At 32.1% G+C, this 16,217-nt stretch overlaps 4 protein-coding genes across 7 annotated transcripts; 2 read left to right on the top strand and 2 right to left on the bottom strand.

Moving 5' to 3' along the window:
- Nucleotides 1-896: 896 nt before the first annotated feature.
- LOC139091015 (uncharacterized) lies at nucleotides 897-8,090 on the top strand. The gene is made up of 3 exons (XM_070640936.1): nucleotides 897-1,246; nucleotides 7,410-7,564; nucleotides 7,659-8,090. Exons 1-3 carry the CDS (start codon nucleotides 1,192-1,194, stop codon nucleotides 7,767-7,769), a joined length of 321 nt encoding a protein of 106 aa, XP_070497037.1. The 5' UTR covers nucleotides 897-1,191; the 3' UTR covers nucleotides 7,770-8,090.
- A 1,511-nt stretch (nucleotides 8,091-9,601) lies between these two features.
- CSN4 (COP9 signalosome subunit 4) lies at nucleotides 9,602-11,228 on the bottom strand. Its single transcript, XM_070640935.1, has 4 exons — nucleotides 11,010-11,228; nucleotides 10,688-10,943; nucleotides 9,902-10,578; nucleotides 9,602-9,816 (listed from the first exon to the last, which is right to left on the bottom strand). The coding sequence occupies exons 1-4, from the start codon at nucleotides 11,158-11,160 to the stop codon at nucleotides 9,683-9,685; spliced, it is 1,218 nt and encodes a 405-aa protein (XP_070497036.1). The 5' UTR covers nucleotides 11,161-11,228; the 3' UTR covers nucleotides 9,602-9,682.
- A 258-nt stretch (nucleotides 11,229-11,486) lies between these two features.
- LOC139091032 (PR domain zinc finger protein 5-like) lies at nucleotides 11,487-15,482 on the top strand. 4 transcript variants are annotated; one of them, XM_070640959.1, is made up of 3 exons: nucleotides 11,487-11,625; nucleotides 11,868-12,028; nucleotides 12,087-15,482. In XM_070640959.1, the coding sequence occupies exons 2-3, from the start codon at nucleotides 11,879-11,881 to the stop codon at nucleotides 14,628-14,630; spliced, it is 2,694 nt and encodes an 897-aa protein (XP_070497060.1). In that variant the 5' UTR covers nucleotides 11,487-11,625; nucleotides 11,868-11,878; the 3' UTR covers nucleotides 14,631-15,482. The 4 variants fall into 4 exon arrangements, with proteins under 4 accessions (XP_070497060.1, XP_070497061.1, XP_070497057.1 ...); XM_070640960.1 differs by having other exon boundaries at nucleotides 11,501-11,605; XM_070640956.1 differs by having other exon boundaries at nucleotides 11,535-11,605; nucleotides 11,690-12,028.
- On the bottom strand, nucleotides 14,627-16,198 carry isoQC (iso Glutaminyl cyclase). The gene is made up of 3 exons (XM_070640961.1): nucleotides 16,017-16,198; nucleotides 15,628-15,958; nucleotides 14,627-15,480 (listed from the first exon to the last, which is right to left on the bottom strand). Exons 1-3 carry the CDS (start codon nucleotides 16,107-16,109, stop codon nucleotides 14,867-14,869), a joined length of 1,038 nt encoding a protein of 345 aa, XP_070497062.1. The 5' UTR covers nucleotides 16,110-16,198; the 3' UTR covers nucleotides 14,627-14,866.
- Nucleotides 16,199-16,217: the final 19 nt, after the last annotated feature.

Here is a 16,217-nt window from a genome sequence, read left to right as displayed (position 1 = left end):
ATAAATTACATAAATCTGCTTCGGAAGGCAAAAATCAGTTGTGGGGTTGATTATAAGTGATGTCCAATGAGAGGTCAAACTAGGGTCAATGATTCGAAATCAAAGTGTGAGTTGAAGTGACTCAGTGGTTCGATGGCGTAGTGGTTTCGTTTTTCAGGGCTTCAACATCGCACTCTGACTCAGCGGGCATGGGTTCGAAACTCGGCATGAGAGATTTATATTCAATCTCATTCTTCTCGTGCTAAACCTGTGCTGCTGAGTTTTATTCGATTGAATTTGTGTGTACGAATGCCTCTTTTGTTTTCATTCTTTGTACATGTTGACATCTGAAATAGTTGGTTGTAAACCATATTATCTTTAGTCTGATAGTTGGGCATACCACCCTTCAGACGAAGCGATTTGGATGGTATTAAACTCCATCTTTAAATGGACTTCTCGGTACATAGCCCAAGAAAGTATATAGTTGACATTAGGTCAACTTCGGAATCAGAATTCGGCTTCCGTGTACATAGACCAACGTAGTTCAGTTTATCAAAAATGCTTGGTAATATCTTATTAAATCTAATTTTTAACAGACACCATTTATAGATGACCCCCATAAAAATGAGAAAATTAAATTCTCAGATTTCTGCATTGATTTGCACGCATGTAAGTTCGAGCACAGAATTAAAAGGAAATCGCAATATTAACAGTGCTATTTTATTGAATAAGCCCTTTTATCTGTACCTAAGAACACTAAATAGTATATCAGCACGCACTAAAGAACAGTTGAATCACACATCGTTAAAATAATTACAAAAAATCGCAACAAAATGTGAGAAAAAATGTGATGCGAGACAGAAAGAAAAAAATATACTATAAACACTTGATTCTCTTTAGAAAAAGCTTCAGTACACGATCGTCTCGAACGCGAATAACATCGCAAAAATAAAAAAATACCTAAAAGGAATCGCGAGATTTTGATTTGTTAAGAATTAAGACTAAACATAAAAGTGTGCGAAAATATAATAGTTAACAACAATAAAAAGAACTTCTTTTGTTCTATTTCATTAAGGAATTATTATTTGGCAATTTCCGTTAATAATTCTAAGCATCTTCGTGTTGTATAAATCTTCATTTTTTATACCTTTACATAAAAAATAATTTGGAATTTATAATAAAAGCAAATAATACACACAAAAAGATAATAACATGGCAAAATATATTGTTTTATTTGTAACAATGATCGTCTTAGCCCACCTTTCTGGTAAGATATGAATTAATAATAACATCTAGAGATGGAAACTTCTGTTCAGCAGATTATAGTGTCGTGGTAGACTTTTTGACATGTGATGTTCGTGCGAGTGCAATTTTGCCTTTCTTTGCTTTTTGGGAATATAATCTCTTAAAAAATAAGCAGAATATATTCAGCCATAAAAGTTTTTGTGAATTTTTAGACCTATACCTTAATAGACAAATTGCTTGGTTGTCAAGATAAGCAAGAATTTAATTAATTTATTGGATTATGCTCAATTTCATGAACATAATCGTGAACATACGCAATGTGTGTTATGAGAAAATGAGTGAATTTAGTTTAAATGATATATGAAGTGTCATAGTAAAGTAGATTATGAGCAGTAGCATGGAAAATTTATTAAATTGTTCTATTCCATCTGATATTTGAGTGAGAGTTTGTATTGAATTCTTGATGTTTGTGAATTTTGAATGTCCAAGTTATTGATGTTTCTTCCTTCCGTGTCCTGTTTGGCTCAAAAAATGGATTTTTTTTCTAAGAAATCCTGAAATCCTTACTCTTCATCTGATTTATATATTGTTTTCGAACAAAGAAGTAACATGTTCATGATTATGTTTACAAAAATTAAGAATTCTTAATTATACTGATTGATTTCACTCATTTGCATGTTCTTTCAGATGACTATGCTTATCATCTGTTAGAGAAATCCGTGTATTTCTTTAAAAAACTCAAAAGTCTCAGATTTATTAATAAAGAGAAGCTACATCCTATTAGCACACCCAGAAGTTTAACTATATCTCATTTATCTACAAAACCAACAAAAAACATCACAAAATATGCATAAAAAAATACATTAAATTGATTAAAATCGCAACTCATAAATTTCCGTAATTTGATACAATCCACAAAAAAATTCCAACCCTAGAATAAAATATGATATTCTCACCACAAGATAAACAGGAAATTTATGAGAAGAAATTTAAAGACATAACCAACCTATGACATTTTTGGCAACTTCCAATTTCTCTTTTTTACAACAACTTTTTTATGAAAAGACTTATGAAGACAATCGACTGAATTAAATAATGATAATGAATTGATATTCGATAAGAATAAGAAGACTTTTGTGTGTCAAAGTAAGATCAATGAAAGAAATTTCTTTGTGAAAGGAACACAGAGAGTTGAGAGAGAAAGAAAAAGCCATAAAGGAGATTGTTCATTAAAAATTTGAATGCTCAACAGAAATTTATTACAAATTAAGCTTATGAACTTATCAGGAACAAGGAAATTGTCGTAATTCTAAAATATTTTTAGATGAATCACGTCCCACACATAAAACTATTGTAGCTCTATGAATGTTGTTCTATGCCCGAGCTATAATGATAGTTACGCGACTGTCGATATACTGAATATGTAGTCATATAGCTCATAAACTCTGTTGCTATAGCAATCTTCTCTATGATTACTTAAATAGCAAATTTGATTTGTTGAAGCTCTAACATAGAACTCAAATGGTAGTAATCCATTTAATCATGACTAGATTTTCATATGACTAAATCATCGTCAAATGATAGGATCTATGCTGCTCGGGATGGTTAACGAAAAAAACTAGCTTTTATTTGCGCAAATTACTAATAATTGAAATGATTGAATTAAAAGATTGAAATCAAAGCTCAATGGATTAAAGTATCAGATTTATAATTTTTTGTATGCTCCCTAAATTCCTCTTCATTCATTCCATCTCAAAAGCTGATTTAACAAAGGTCATAATGTCTTTATTGTGTTATTAAATATGTACATGGTTTTTTTATTGAAGCAATAACCAAGAAAAGATTGACTCATATTCTCGAAAATTGTGTGAGAATGAGATATTGCATGCCAAAACGCCAGGAGGTAAATGGATTCTGTTTTTAAGCAAGTACTTCCTGACGGCGTCATCTTCTTTTTTTCGCTGATGCATTCACAACACTATATAGTGTTGTTGATAATTCTAATGTTAACGTATATCGACGTGAATGTAAATATAGTAGGAACATATACTTTGCAAATGCAAATAAGCTTTATATTCATTCATGTAATTGCTGTCAAGATTGAAGAAATTCAATAAATAATTGGCAGCTGATAATATCTCTCGTGATGTGAAAAAATATGGTATGTTGTTGCCTGTTTTCTACCTTCGTCCAATGCACATTTAATAAATTAATGTGTATTAGGCATTTTCTGATAAAAATTCGTGATAAATTCTACTTAAGTGACTCTTCTCTTCTTGTTCCTTCAAACAATATTTATGGTAATTATATAATGTTAACTCCCTTTCATCACATATATTATAAATTAACGTATTACGCTTGTTGTGAGCCAATAGTTTCATTCAAAGTTGTCACTAAAACTGCATATTTACCAAGGTTCTAATAAAAATCGTGGAATGCGTTATTAGTAGGCAGATTAAAGCTTTTCTCAGACAGGTTATTACCTGATTAACACATCCTATATGTTTTTAAAACCTGCACGGCTAAAAATTAGATGTTTGCTTATTGAAATATTAAGAAAAACTAATCGAGTAAACAACTTTTCAAGGGGAAATCAGCTATTTGTAGTTATTCAGATTATTCAAATAAAAAATGACCGTTGGAATTGTTTCACCTCAAACTAAAGCTTTATTAAATATATCCTTAAGATAATCCTTGAGAAAGTCACCCTTATTCATTCAATTTCATCTTTTCAAACAAGCATGTGTGAGCTCAGCATCCTCAGTTAGCTCACCCTGCGGATACATACGTGTATTTAATTTCCACAGAATTAATAAGAAAAAGTAAAATGCAAACAACCTTTGATGTTGTAAGATTTCATCACGATTGAACACTGAAAAAAAAAATATCAATGACTTATTGCGGTGCGGTGATTCATAAGAACAATGTAAGAAGAATAAAATATAATTAAATCGCAGTGCTTTTGTTGGCTATTTTTTACTTCACATGCTAAATGAGATTGATGTAATTTGATGTTTCAATTTATCGTACGTTCTTTGCTTCGTTCACTTTTTTCGTACTTTTTTTCACCTCCGTTTTTAGTTCAATCATACAACCGAGATGAAATTGTCCAGATGAAGTAGACTATTGGTGAAAGGATGAACAAAACGCATTTTAAAGCGTGAAAAATCAATAAACCGTTTATTTGGAAAGAGAAGTTGATGATTGTTTGAGGAAATTGATGGTATGAGGTCGGCACATGAGTGAAATGCGGTAATGCATTAGTCATGGATACAAATTAGCGTAAAATTAAAGACAAATTGTCGAATTTGATGGCCAGTCATTTAGGCTGCATTTCTAAAAAATACTGTAATTCCCGGTATAGCAAGCTACAAATTAGGAGCTTTAATATTCAAAAAGCTACATCCTAGTCATCAAAATTCTTTGTAAATATTTTGAGGTATTACTGACTCATTTATAGAGTTAGATGTCATGTATGAATAATTTATTTTAACCTTTCGTATAACCTCAATGATGTTCTAACAGTAAAGTCTCTAAACATCTCAAATCATCATGCAAAACACAATAAATCTAATTTTTAAGACAAAATGCAAAACAACCAATTCGAAAGTTCCTCAAAAAATTAAACAGAAAAAAGGCAAAATTACAATAGACATCCAGAAGTTCATGACATCATAAAAATGCCAATTGTTGAAGAAGAAAATCGATTGAATGAGAGAGAAATAATAAGAAAAATAAAGCTACGACTTGAAGAAGAATGGAATTCCTGAGGTAATCAGCATATAAATAAATATCCGATTCGCTTTTGATTCTTCATTCCTTCACATATATTCACATTAAATCGAAAGCATCCTTGCAAAATAGATTGCAATTATTGTAATCATTCCTCACTGAGCTGCTGTATGAGATACAGTAAACAAAAAAAGTGCAAGAAGAAAATGAAACAAGATATGCTCAATTCATAAGTATATAGTGCCATTTAGAATTACAAATAACGTTGAATTAAAAATTATTAGTAACGATTGAAGATGAAAATCTTTTGTTGATTTTTATAATTCAACAGCAATCATTTCTCATGCCATATGTAATATAAAATTTATGGAAAGTAAAAGATATGCTCGCGACCAGGCGTATCAATGACATTAAGAATGAAAGAGAAAGAGAAATGGTAAGAGATAACGGATGATCTATACAAAAAAGACTTGAGTAGTTTTTTTATGATCGTCATATGTGCACATATATTGGAACTGTTCATAAATCAGGTCTAGATGGAATGGCATTTTTGGAGTTCCAGGTTCTCACAAGTGTTAAAATATCGGGTTCTCTATGTGAATCTATTCTCATTGTATATCTACACCTACTCTCTTCTGGGAGTATACTTTAAGACAGATACAGGAATGGCTCTATGGTAAAATGTATTCAGAGCTTCCGAATTATAGAAGGTCCATACTTAATGTCAAAATTACATTAGCACTGACAGGTTAGATTAATTCTATCACCCGGATAACACAAGTCGATTAATCAATGCAAATTCCGGCACTATGTCTGCGTGATTCCAGTATTGTGTCAAGTTTAAACACAATCTGAAATAAAAGTAAGAGCCACGTCAATCTGGGCTACCTTTTTGATCGATTAAACAATTCGAGCTATTCAGATCAAAATCATTCAAAATAATTTCACAATCTGAAACATGACTCGATACAAAATCCGACTTCGACATCATAAGACAACAACCCCATACATGATCAAATGATCGTCAAAAGAACATAAATGAGTCTACTGCCATCTCCAACGCTAATTATATAAAATGTATACAGACGTATGTGAATTTTTTACTCTCTCATGTTGCATCTGCATTACGAGTAATGTTAAACAGTCATTAGAATATGTCAATAATGATGCACAGAATTCTCGTTTTCATATCCGTTTCAATGTAAAATAATTGTGATTTTATTATTTCAATAAGACGGAAACGTTAGACATGCTAAAAAACATTCTCGTAAACTATTTAACGGAGTATTTTCTACCAGTTATCTCACGATTAAAAGCAAATAAATATCTTATGGATAATTAATTTGAATTGGAAATAATTCTTAAATGCTCTTAAAGTTTTTTTCTCTCAATTATGATCGTTAAGAGCTATTAGACATATGTGCTTCTTTCTATTACTTCTTTCACTAAATTTCTTATGACTTTTAGTTGATTTTAATCACGTGTTAAACTCTGTTGTTAACACAATGTTGCTAATCAGGTGTGCTCTTTGAGTCAGTTTGGATTTGTTGGTAATTTGATTGTTATTTGGGTCATCAAGCCATATGGCTTTGACCAAGTTTCGGAGTAAGCAATAAAGAATGGACAGGTTTTGACTAGTCAGAACGACAGATTGTGGAGAACCACATATTCCGCAGTTGAAATGGGTCGAAATCAGACATCACGCAACCTGCTCGATATCGTAGCAAACTGATTGTGTTGTTTGGGCAGTTGTATATGGATCCAGTTCTAATGACGACTAATGTTGATGGGAGTTTTCGTCCCAAGAATAAGACATACAGTAATCATATAAAACTCGATCCAATTAGGTTTTGACAATAGTTTGAAGACGAATTACTTGAAGTTGACTTGAATCCAATTGAATACACTCCAATCTGAACTCTACTTTTAACTTTGACGAGAATTTCATTTGAAATATCTAACAAATTTGAACAAAACGGATCAGCACATTAGGATCATACTCTTTAGTGTCTTCCGATCGATTCCATAAATGGAAAGATTAACTATCTTGTCCATACAAACATCATTTGTGAAATTCTGTTTTTTAGGTTACGTAAAATTGGGTAAAAAGTAAATGGCCCCTTTGGCTGCAAATCATTATATCCAACCCAAACGAAGTTCCTTTCTAAAATCTTTTCAATTGTTTGTCTTAATTTTGAGACACGCATTTGAATTCCGAATGACTATTCAGTTTTTGCTAATGAGATACTCTCCATAAAACAATAGAAAATACACAAAAAACTTGAGGCAAAAGTGCGCTCCATCCACATGTCACAAATAATGCCTGCAAAAATTTTCATCACATACTACTTTTTTTTTGATAAATTATTTTATCTGACACACATATTTTCTAATGATCATCATCTATGATTACTTTTTTTATATGTTCTCTCTCTCGTTTTGTACATTTATAGAATCTAAACCAGCATATCAGGTGCTTAAACCAAGAGCCGGCTTTATACCGGTGTTTATACGCTATGGCAATCAGCCATTATCTGAAATTGACCCGCTTTTGGCGGAAGCTTTTGGTGAACATGAGAATGAAATTACCGCACGAAACATTAAAAGCGTAAGATTAGAGCACATAATCACATCTGAAATTAAAAAAAAAGCAATTATAACAAAAAAAAAATCATTCTAATAATTAACCCACTTATTCATAGGACACTGCCATTAATGCACCGTTGCCAGCGATTGGCAAGTCAATTGATGAAAAGAATTCAGAGGGAATAATTAAAGACTCACCAAATTCTATTGGATTTACAACTAGATAAAATGAACAATGATGATGATTCTAAGAAACGCTTACGGACTTATTGTATGAATAAGTCTTTAAATGATCACATAAGATGTGGCACACAAAAAAAAAATCAATTAATTGTTAAGCACGTGGTGCATTTTGTCGATTTAATTGAATTATTTTGGGGGTCCTCGGTTTGAAAAGTTCAAAATTTTTATGAGAAAAAAAAAATTAACGGAATTTTTAGATTCAAATTTTAAGAAATTTGGATAGATTTTTGGAAATAATATTTATTTAAAACGAGGACCCCCAATAAATTGAATCAGTGAATAATAATGATAATAAAATAATAGTTAAGGAATGTCTCATACTTTTTTGTCTCTGTGTCTATAAAGAAGATTAAATTTTTTTTATTCATTTTAAATCGCTTCTAATTTAAGCCTTTCGGCGGTCGAGGTTGTATAAAATTTTCGAAAACGATTACTGTTTCCTACGTTTTTGATGATAGAGAAATTTAATGAAACTTTTCCGAGGCATTTTGAGTCATCAGTTATGTCATAAGTCTTCTTTAGTGATACTTCTTTAAAGTCATTACAACGGATGGAATTGGCAAAGCAATCATTAACTTCCAATGTTATTGGGTTTCCTTAAACAAAGAAGATATTATTAATTGTGTGGATTAAAGCTTATAATTATTTATTTGTAAGACTCACCGATCATTACTTGGTCTTCGGTCAAGAACAGGAAAATTATTGGCACATTCAAAAGTTTTTCAGCAAATTTTGCAGGTATTGAATGGGTGACATAAGTTAATTTTTCTATTTTAAATTCAATAATTTTGCCAGCATCTTCATCTTCATCATCATCATCAACATCACCATTAACATCCTCATAAAAGATGTCCGACTGAACATTAAATTTATTCATTAAATCACCATAAAGGAAAATCATTTGAAAGTTCTCAATTGTTTCATCATTGAATTTTAATGAGGTAAATTCAATCTCCATATGATATTCATTCTCATCGTTTGATGCATCACAGCTGCTATCGTCAGATACTTTAAATTGAAAATCCATGTTCACTAAAAAGATTTTGAAAGACGGAACCGAAAATGTTGAGATTTTTTTTGTGCGATAAATTTTTTTGATGTTTCTAAGTTTACTGAGATTTTATATTTTATACAGAATACAATACAGAAATCATCATCGCATTCGAGGATCGTTAAACGTGCCCTACTATCATTTGACTACAAGGTTTGGATTTACTTTTATTTTGACATGCTGCACACAATGAATTGGATGTGAACTATTATTACTAAGAATTCGGTAAAATTTGAAAAACCGTTGAAGTTCAAAATTTGAAATTTCAAGATTTTTTTTTTTCAAATTTATAAAATCCGTTGAAATTTAAATTCAAAATATCCGTTGCACTCATCTTAAAATCATAGCTCCTTCCAATAACTTTTATTACTTAATCAAACAGCCCTCAAACATGGACAAGACGAAAATGACCGATATGACGGATATGAGCTCTAAAGACATGAAGGATATGCCAAACCTGGATCCAACAAAAATGATGGAGATTCCAAAAAGTCTAATGAGAGAGCGAAGACAAATGCCAAATATCGAGACATCAACAGCCCAAGTCAACAATTTTCAGAACTTTCGTAACTCAACAGACATATTCAAATACTTTCCGTCGCTTCCTAAATTTAATTAGTGTGCAGAGTCAATTGATTTTTATTAAAATGATCAAAAAAGATGGCGAAATTTTATTATAACTTAACTTTATTACAGCACACAAAACTGCACAAATGATTTTTGACAAGGATATTATAGCATGCAATAAAAAAGAAACGAAATCACTGAATTTCAACATAAAAGTGCCTTTTATTATACTTGTATCATAATTTTACACACGTATTTTTTTCCAGTCTGAAATTAAATTTAATGTACCATCTCTTCATCCATCTTCTTTGCAATCCATTCCGGCTCGGCTTGTGTAATTTTTTCAATGATGTTATTTACTTGATAGCACAGACTTTGAATTTGTTTATCCCATTGCGGTAAGAACTCACGAGCTATATAGTAAGTAGAATTAAATAAATTTATATGAAAGATCATAAAACCTGATGATTGTTAATTGTAAATTGAAGTTATAGCTACCTTCGAAATGTACGATGCCATCAATCTGATCGATGTAGCCATTCATACGTCCTTCAGTTATCATTTGACTTGCAATGCGCTCAGCTTTTTTAGGTAGAATTTCAAGCAAGGCACCGAGCTCATCAAATGTTATATTGTTGTATAGTTTACTGGCAGATAATAAATTATGCTCAAACACGGCACGATCCAAAATTGACGATCCATCTGCTGTTTTTGCCTTTTGATGATCCATTAAAAGTGCTTCAAATTCTTGCAATTCTGTACGTTTAATGATCCTATCCATATACATTTTACTTAATATATTGTACATTGGTAGTTGCTGGCATCTTTCGTCTTTAAAAAGTGTTGCCAACATACGGGAACGCTGTTGACCCGCAGATGCAAGGACAGTACAAATGAGAGCTTTTTTAAGTGCTACTAAGCGTTCTTCCTCATCGACTTCACTACGATATGATAGTTCATTGTATCGTTGAGCAGCTTCTATGAACTTTCGTCGATAGTCAAGGACACGAGCATAGCACACTTTATAAAGTATTTGGAGATTTTCATTTTTTGTTTCAGTTTGCAACATTGATGCACGATTTATGAACGCTTCTGCCATTGCTGCATCTTCATCTTCTAGATAAAGTCTAGCGATCTTTAAGTATGTTTCTAGCTTATAATCCACTGAATATTGTCTGAAAGGAAATTGCAAATCCGTTAAATTTTGAAAATTCAAAGAGTCGTTGAAGTTCAAAATGACAGCAATAAAATTTAAATTCGGAAAGTTCGTTAGAAATGACATACCTTTGACCAGTTTCTAATGGAATCAATCCCAAAACATTAGCAGCTTCACGCCATTGCTCTTGTCGTTCGTAAATTCCAGCCAAATGTTGACGAATTGTAGCTACTTGCTCTTCAAAGGATATAACTCGAGGCTGAACACGATCCAAAAGGAAGTGAGAAATTGCTTGGGATGATTCATCTGGAAGTTTTGTTAAGTGAGTGCAAATATCAGTTAGAATTTGCCGAGAAATCACTAAACTGACTTGATCATTCACAACTGGAAATAAACAAAGGACCAATTAGATACAGAATAAGGTATATTGAGGATGTTTCAATGACTTACTAGCTTCAATGAATTGCTTCAAAAATTCTTGGTCATCTTTGTGCGCAAGAATCTGTTCTAATATAGCTCGGTACTTATCAGCTTGTTCCTTATGACCTCCAGTTGTACCACACAAATTTGCCAACTGTTGGCGTAATGTTGCTGCGTTCATTCTAATTTAATTAAATATTTTTGCGAAATTTTAAATTCTTTTGTTGTTTTTTCGGCAGAAATTTTTCGAGCGTGATTTTTGAGGCGAGACTTTTAAGCTGATTTTTCATAAAAATGATTGATTGTGTTTTGTGTCCGACTGTCCAAGTAAAATTTCGGAAATATAAGGATGCAATGTTTTTAATCATGTGTATAACATGATCGAGAAACGCAATTATTATTTTACGCTGCTTCATAACATTCTTAAAGTGATAAATATGCATCCACAGATAAATGCGCTGTTGTTTAAATCCAATGTTTTGATGGCTTTCAAACTTGATTTTTGTTAGTAAACAAAAAATCAAAATATTATCAGTTTCTGTAACTTACCCGGAATTTACGTTATAAGCCAGTGGCTTATCGGAAGAAAAAAGTTTTCAAAATCGCAAAAAAAGGCTTATTAACGAGTAATGGCTTAGTAGAAAATGTAAACAAATGAAGAAAAAACGAAAATTTTCATGGAAATCTTAAAAATTATAAATTTCTTCTAGTCCTTACAGTTTGTTTTTAATCGAATATGTCATTTAAAATCGGAAAAATTATTTTATCTAAATTAATTAATGACTTTTTGGTAGTGGCTTATTAACGGATACAGAATTTTTCCTGAGTCAAATTTCTTTACTAAGCCAGTGGCTTAGTAACGGGTAGTGGCTTATAACGTAAATTCAGGGTACGCAAAAATGAGTAGCTCTATAGTATTTCTGAAATGCTACTTCTGCCAGAAAAGCTTTAATAAAACTAGTTTAATTGATATGAGTGGCAGTTCTGTGTTAATAAATGAGGAAAATGTAGAATTTAGGAATTTAATTTTCGATACTTGCTTTATTCATGTAAGTTGACAGAAGTATACAGTAAATCCAGGTTCCTTGAATTAATCTATGCTTTCAGATAGACGAATCAAAACCCAACCTTATTTGTACAGAATGCAACAATACTTTAGTGTCATTTCACATGTTTAAACGCGATGCCAAGAAATATTCAAATTTTAATAAATTCATTACCTTACTGGAAGTTTTATCAAAGCTGGAGAAGTTTCTCAGTTGTTTTGAAGACATTACAATCCTTAACATAACAGAAAGTTCTACAAAATGGTGTATACAACAAGAAAATATCACAGAATTACCAAAAGAAACTGAGTTGATTATCTATGATCCCGAAGAACTTGACGAAACTGCATGCGACGATTCTTTGGATAGAGATGATGTCAGTATAGCTGAAAATATCACAACATCCTCTGTTAAAGAAAATAATTTTATAGACCACGAAATCAATGACGAACATCTTCAATGGATTCAAAATGAAGCTAATGACAGCAAGATCCTTAAAGATAGGATAAAGCGCCTTAAATGTACGGTGTGCTATGCATCATTGCCTACTTTAGAATCATTAGAACAACATTTAAGAGACATTCATATACTAGCTTATAATAAATTTGAGAGTAATTTAGATATTGAGGAACTAACAGCTTTCAACTTAGTAGTTCAAAAATGCAAGGTTTACATAGGTACAGTCAATAATGAATGCATTGACTCTTTTTATAAATGCCTTCTATGTTCAAAATTAAAATCTTACAAAACAGAACAAACTTTTAAAGCGCATTTAGGAAGTTGTCATCCATATGATCTAGATTTAATAACAATCGATCAGGTTGAGCCATTTGAATGTAATTGGCAATGTGCTGAATGTAATGTTATTTATAATTCTCCGGAATCGTTTAAAGCTCATCTTAGAAACGATCACAATAATGAAAATGAAACAGAAATTCAGCAATTAGAAGTGAATTTAACAGAATCGGAACTAGATGTCTCAAAACCAAAGAAAAGGAGACTCAATACACTTAATGATCTCGATACAGACCAAGTAGAATGGATAAAAAAACAAGTCAGTAACAGTGATTTTCTCAAAGGAAGGAAAAAGTTCTTTAAATGTCCAGAATGTCAAGTTGTTCTTTGCACTCAAGCCAGCTTAATTAGACATCTTCGAGACTTACATCTTCTTAAAAATCCCACAGACGAGAAAGCAATTTTAAAGGATGAAGTAACTAAAAGCAAACTTATAATAGACACTGAAAATGGCCAGGAAACAGTCTGGAAGTGCTCAAGATGTGAACGTGATCGAATTTACAAATCAGAACAATCATTTAAGCTGCATTTTCGTATGAAGCACATCCGGGACAAGAAAATCGACTCGTCATACATTGCCAACTGTAAGACTACAACAATGATTGAGAATGAAGGCATTAAGGATGTCTGGAAGTGCCCAGAATGTTCTAAAATATTCAAACATCGTGACGGATTGAGACATCACTTAAAAAGCGTTCATCCAGGACTTTTTGTTGAGACCAAAAGTGAATCAAATGATATAGCAGATAGAAGCATACAGGACATATCAAGACTGACTGAGAAAGTCATGAATAAAAATGTCAGTAAAGGTGAAAATTTTTGCAATGAATGCGGCGTCAAATTCATTCATGCTAAGCATCATGTCAGACCAAAAATTCACCAGGAATGTCATGAAGTGTTTAAGGTATTAGCACCAAATATGCCTCACTTTAAATGCGACAAGTGCCGAACTATATTTAATTCCGAAATTTCACTCTCTGAGCATCTGGAGTTCCACAACAATCCTGAATTAATTAATTTAATTCCAACAGAAGGATTGATCACTTTTGGTGCTTCATATTATAAGGAAGCAGTTGGCGACGCAGATGAAGCCTGCTTAGACGAAGCTGTATGGAAATGTGGACATTGTACTGTGAGATATTTTGATGAAAATGACTGTGTTGTTCATCAGCTGTTGCTGCATACCACGACTATTTATTGCTTTGTCGATAATCGATATTTTCAAGGACTTTCTGGTCTAAGTAAATATTTACAGCACATGAAAAATAAACATCCTGAGTTCTTTCCAAACATTTCGTACACGTGCAGCAGCTGTAAAATGAAATTCCCAACGATATATGAGAAGCTTGCTCATCAAAAGGTGTGTGATTTGAAATCATTTGAATGCGACTATTGTGGTAAACGATATTCAGCAAAACATCAACTTCAGGCTCACATTCTATTTGAATTGGGAATTTCCGGATTCTCGTGTGAAGTTTGTGGAAAGAAGTGTAAAACTATGAGCGACCTTAAAATCCATCAAAATATTCACACTGGGTTGCGTCCGTACATTTGTAGTCTCTGTGACAAGAGCTTTAAGACGCCAGCAGCAAGATCCAATCATATAGAGAAGCATGTCCTTGAGGAAGGAATAACTTGTGAGATCTGTAATTCCAAACTAACTAATAGAACTCTTTATCAACGACATAAGCGTTTCCAACATGATGAAGAGTTCAGGAATAGTCAATACGAGAAGAATACATGCACAGTGTGTGACAAGTCATTCCTACGGAATTCACATTTTAAGCAGCATTTAAAACAGCATCATTAATTTTGTGGAAAATTTGTATTTAAGACTTTTTGTACAAAAAATATTGTGCTAACTTCATATAAGTCATATGGTAAATTTTGATTTATGTGCAGTTGGCATGAATTTTTAGAACCAAAGCTTTTTGATCATTAAATGACCAAAAACTTCAAAGTTCAAAAAATTCATGCTAACTTCATACAAGTCATGTGCCTTAAGTCACATTGCTCAACAATAAATAGTATAATAAGCATTAATGATCACTCATCGATATCGATATGCAAATATTCAGCTATAAAAATTCGCAAAATTTTCATTAAATTTTCAACTGTATCAACATCGATTGCCTTCCTATCGTCTTCGATCTTGTGCCAAACACTTGGGAATGGTAGCGGAATCAAGTGCAAAATTTTGACATTACGTTTCATAAATGGAATGTGATCGTCTTCAATGCCAGCATGAAGGGATTGTTGTTGGAAATATCTTGGTGGATCTTCTCTTGATACACCTGATCGTGTGTAGCTTTTAAGTAGACTCATGCTTCCTAATGTATCCTCGGTTCTTTCCAGCCTTAAATACCATTTAAGTGATTCCGGATTTAAGCTATAAAACGCGGGATCTGGACTTCCCAAAAGATCAAGCAAAACAAGCATATCCATTTTCGGAAGGAATCCTTCATCTTCATATTTCTTTGCTAAATGTCGAGCACCATAAATTGAATCATCAGCTCTCCATTCCTTAAAAGCTTCTTCACCATCGAAGAATATGAACATTAAGCTAAGATTGTTATTGTCTTTGACCTTGTTTAATTGCGATGACATAGTTTTTGCCATATTTATCAACATTGCACATGGAACTGCTGAGTCAGTTGCACCTGATGAATAAGTCATTGGATTAGGAAAAAGTTCAAGATTTAACGTATTTTCAGAATTTGAATTTTCAAGTTCAATGTTATTCAAATTTTGAACTTCCGTTAATTTTTAAAATATTTTAAACCGTTAAGAATTAAAATTTGACTTACCTAAAAATTCCTCATCAGGGAAGTATTTACTGTCATAGTGACAAGCTAGTACGAGGTATCTATCGGCATTTGGATTTAATTTTGTTATAATATTGGTAAATGTTAAAGTTCCCATATTTGGGGTCTTATCTTCGAATTCATCAAACTCGACTGTCCATTGTAAATCCTTCATTTCTTTGACAATATATTCTCTAACTTTTTTGTGGTTTTCAGTTCCAACAACTCTCGGTATTAATATATTATCCAATATTTCGTTAAAGTGACCAATATCATTCATTTCTGATAATTTTGCTATAGTTGAAAGAGTCAATTCCTTTGGTTTATGATCATTCTGTATATAATTAAGCGATTAGATATCACGTCCATAACAGATTAGATAATTGATTTACCTGCTTTTTACGAATATCAGAAGCATCTTGTAATGTTATGCCAATAGATAAATATAATAAAATTAACTTTAATAAAGTATTACGTGGCATCATTTATGCTATAAAATTATTTTCACAACTAATTAACTCTACGATAGAACTGCAAATGAATTGTGTTTTCCCGTTCGGTGAAAAAACATAAACAATACAGTTAGCGGTCAA

Source organism: Chironomus tepperi, unplaced genomic scaffold, assembly GCF_022539635.2.
Source record: "Chironomus tepperi strain 1889 unplaced genomic scaffold, CSIRO-AGI_Ctep_v1 contig_223, whole genome shotgun sequence".
NCBI classification, from domain to species: Eukaryota; Metazoa; Arthropoda; class Insecta; order Diptera; family Chironomidae; genus Chironomus; species Chironomus tepperi.
Note: the sequence above shows the minus strand (reverse complement) of the source record. Positions and strands in the feature narration are given on the sequence as shown.

Bases quoted from the DNA above. Each gene is read 5' to 3' on its own strand.
- LOC139091015 (XM_070640936.1), top strand. From the start codon at position 1,192: ATGGCAAAATATATTGTTTTATTTGTAACAATGATCGTCTTAGCCCAC. The intron at 1,247-7,409 runs GTAAGATATGAA...GTACATTTATAG, and splicing joins CGTCTTAGCCCACCTTTCTG to AATCTAAACCAGCATATCAG. The intron at 7,565-7,658 runs GTAAGATTAGAG...ACTTATTCATAG, and splicing joins CCGCACGAAACATTAAAAGC to GACACTGCCATTAATGCACC.
- CSN4 (XM_070640935.1), bottom strand. From the start codon at position 11,160: ATGAACGCAGCAACATTACGCCAACAGTTGGCAAATTTGTGTGGTACA. The intron at 10,944-11,009 runs GTAAGTCATTGA...GTTTATTTCCAG, and splicing joins GAAGCAATTCATTGAAGCTA to TTGTGAATGATCAAGTCAGT. The intron at 9,817-9,901 runs GTAGCTATAACT...CTTACTATATAG, and splicing joins TGGCATCGTACATTTCGAAG to CTCGTGAGTTCTTACCGCAA.
- LOC139091032 (XM_070640959.1), top strand. From the start codon at position 11,879: ATGAGTAGCTCTATAGTATTTCTGAAATGCTACTTCTGCCAGAAAAGC. The intron at 12,029-12,086 runs GTAAGTTGACAG...CTATGCTTTCAG, and splicing joins TCGATACTTGCTTTATTCAT to ATAGACGAATCAAAACCCAA.
- isoQC (XM_070640961.1), bottom strand. From the start codon at position 16,109: ATGATGCCACGTAATACTTTATTAAAGTTAATTTTATTATATTTATCT. The intron at 15,959-16,016 runs GTAAATCAATTA...AATTATATACAG, and splicing joins CTGATATTCGTAAAAAGCAG to AATGATCATAAACCAAAGGA. The intron at 15,481-15,627 runs GTAAGTCAAATT...CTTATTCATCAG, and splicing joins CCCTGATGAGGAATTTTTAG to GTGCAACTGACTCAGCAGTT.